This window comes from Chiloscyllium plagiosum, chromosome 18, assembly GCF_004010195.1.
Source record: "Chiloscyllium plagiosum isolate BGI_BamShark_2017 chromosome 18, ASM401019v2, whole genome shotgun sequence".
NCBI classification, from domain to species: domain Eukaryota; kingdom Metazoa; phylum Chordata; class Chondrichthyes; order Orectolobiformes; family Hemiscylliidae; genus Chiloscyllium; species Chiloscyllium plagiosum.
Genome location: NC_057727.1, coordinates 2974660 through 2977845, shown reverse-complemented (window position 1 = coordinate 2977845; position 3186 = coordinate 2974660). Strand labels below are relative to the sequence as shown.

At 41.6% G+C, this 3186-nt stretch overlaps 1 protein-coding gene across 1 annotated transcript in view; it reads left to right on the top strand.

Moving 5' to 3' along the window:
• Nucleotides 1-1765: 1765 nt before the first annotated feature.
• rpn1 (ribophorin I) overlaps nucleotides 1766-3186 on the top strand; it is a 32076-nt gene continuing 30655 nt past the window's right edge. Inside the window, exon 1 of the mRNA XM_043707578.1 lies at nucleotides 1766-2096. Coding sequence (XP_043563513.1) covers nucleotides 1860-2096 — 237 coding nt within the window. The 5' untranslated portion in view covers nucleotides 1766-1859. The remainder of the gene's footprint in view (nucleotides 2097-3186) is intronic.

The window sequence follows — 3186 nt, the reverse complement described above, 5'->3', positions numbered from 1 at the left end:
TCCTGATTTTCCTTTTGAGTATACTCCTACTGGCCTTATTCTTCTCTTATTCAGTCAATCCCTGCTGTCTGTACCTGACAAATGCTTCCTTCTTTCTCTTGACCAGTGCCTCAATTTCTCCAGGCATCCAGCATTCCCTACACCTACCTTGCCCTTCACACTAACATGAATATACTCACTCTGAACTCTCATTATTCATTTTTAAATGTCTCCCACTTTCCAACCATCCATTTCCTGCAAATGGACTCCCCCAATCAACTTTTGAAAGTTCTTGCCTATTGCCGTCAAAATTGGCCTTACCCTAATTTAGAACTTTAAATTTTAGACCAGGTCTATCCTTTTCCATAACTATTTTAAAACTGATAGAATTATGATCACTGGACTGGTCCCAGAGTGCTTCCCCACTCACACCTAAACCACTTGCCCTGCTTTATTTCCCAAGAGGTCAGGTTTTGCTCTTTCTCTAGTAGATATATCCACATACTGAATAAGAAAATTTTCTTGTACACACCTAACAAATTCCTCAACATCCAGGCACTTAACTGGCAGTCCCAGTCTGTGTTTGGAAAGTTAAAATCCCCTACCATTGCAACCCCATTATTTTTACAGACATCTGAGATCTCCTTACAAATTTGCTGCTTAATTTCCTGCTGACTATTGTGGGGTCTGTAGTACAAGCCCAATAAACCACCTGATGAAAGAGCAGCGCTCCGAAGCTAGTGCTTCCAATTAAACCTGTTAGACTAAGTCTAGCTATCACCATTGTTAACAGCTAAGCTGAGAATGCAACTCTTTTAAAAAAAGGTTTTGTGATTTACACATGAAATAAGTGAAACTGTCATGATATTCTAACAGATGAAAGGCTTAACAGACGATCAATTTTTCAATGTATAATTTCAGTTACATCACACTATAAATTTTTGCTATAAATTCTGTGTTAGAGTTGAGCTCTCCATACCATCTGATGAAGGAGCGACGTTCTGAAAGCTAGTGTGCTTCCAATTAAACCTGTTGGACTATAACCTGGTGTGTGATTTTTAACTTTGTAAACCCAATAAAGCGATCATCCCTTTCTTATTTCTCAGTTCCATTCAAATAACTTCACTGGACATCCTCCCAGAATATCTTCCCTAAGTACAGCATAATGTTATCCCTAAACAAAAATGCCAATCCCCTCCTTTCTTGCCCCCCTTTTTAGCCTTCCTTTTGCGTCCAAATCTTGGAACATTAAGCTGCCAGTCCTGCCATTCCCTGAGTCATGTTTCTGTAACAGCTATGATAAACCCCTTAGCTTCACCCAGTTGCCGTGCTCTTCCCTGGTGTTCATGAATGGGGACTGATTCTATCTCTTTCTGACTCTTGCTTCCTAACCAAAAAGAAAGCTGGCTTTATTGTTAAGCTTTGCTGCTTGGCACTTTGTAATGATCTTATTCTATTAATTATTCATTTAAATGTTCAATTTACAGTTTTTCTTATTTTTGCTTAATGAAGTTTCATGGTGACTTTTGTGGTGATCATTGTATTTTACTTCCCCACCCCACCAAAACCCAGTGGCTTTTCAAATCTAAACCCAAATAATTCTGACAGGAAGTGAGGCCGTTCTGAGGAAGGATCACTCGAGCCGAAATGTTAACTTTGATTTCTCTCCACAGTTGCTGCCTGAACTGCTGAGATTTTCCAGCAACTTCCGTTTTAGTTTCTGACAGGCAGTGAGTTGGCCGCTATCCGTTGCTAAGGGTGGGAGGGTCCTTGAAGACAGACGCCGCCATCTTGTTGTGGGATGGGGGAGGAGAGAGCGAGGGAACCGGAGGCCGGGCGGAGCTGATCAAAATCCATCTCCATCCGTTCTTTATGTGAGGATGAAGGTTCTTTTCACCCACATCATCCTCTTCTGCGGGCTCTGCTCTCCCTTGCTGCCGGTGTATGGCAGCTCCCTGGTGAACGAGGATGTCAGGCGCTCGATAGATTTAGCGACTCACTTGGCAAAAATTACTGCCGATGTGACGCTGTCCAACAGCGGGCCCTCCCCGGCTTCATCCTTCATCCTGGCGGTGGAGCCGGGCCTGGAGAACCACTTGGCCTATATAGGAGTCACCGTAAGCGTTTTTTTTTGTTTAATTTGTCCGTTCAAGTTCAGTTACTTTTAATTGCATTTTTGTATATTTTGCTTAAAAAAATACCCGGTCCTCTTCGTAAATACGAAACCTTTACAAATGAACGGTAAATGCTCAAAGGAATAAATATGTTGCATTGGGCTACACGGTTTGCGTTTTGCAAAAAGAGAAGGCTAACGTGTCTTTGAAAGTTTTTTTTTGTGTGGCTGACCGGGGGTTTGGTGAATGAATGATACTGAGCTTTGCTTCCGTGTTGGTGCAATTCCAGGAGTTTGACACGTATGCATAAAACTCAAGTACTTCAGGGTCAGATACCCACACGCTGCAGAGTTAAATATATTATAACCCTACTGCAATTGTCAACTAAATGTACAGAAATACATATTTTAATTGCAATTGCAGTTTAAGAAAACAACTTAATGTCAAAAAGCCAAACCTTATATTCAAATATTTAGTTAAAAATCACACATCAGGTTATAGTCTGACCAGTTTATTTCGAAGTACTAACTTTTGGAGTGCTACTCCTTTGTCAGGTGGAGCAGGATCATCGGACACAATTTATAGCAAAATATCACAGTGTTGTACAACTGGGCCTGTATTGAACAAACATTTAAATTTAATATTGTTGGTCTTTCATTTTCTCTCACATTGTTCTCAAACACTCCCTAAATTGTTGCATCTTAAATTTGTTTGCCCTAGTTCATAGAGATGTACACCATGGAAACAGACCCTTCGGGCCAACCAGATATCCCAACCCAATCTGGTCCCACCTGGCAGCACCCAGCCCATATCCCTCCAAACCCTTCCTATTCATATACCCATCCAAATGCCTCTTAAATGTTGTAATTGTACCAGCCTCCACCACTTCCTCTGGTACCTCATTCCATACACTTAGCACCCTCTGGTGAAAAAGTTGCCCCTCTGGTCTCTTTTATATCTTTCCCCTTTCACCCTAAACCTATGCCCTCTAGTTCTGGACTCCCCAACCCCAGGGAAAAGACTTTGCCTATTTACCCTATCCAAGCCCCTCATAATTTTGTAAATCTCTATAAGGTCACCCCTCAGCCTCTGA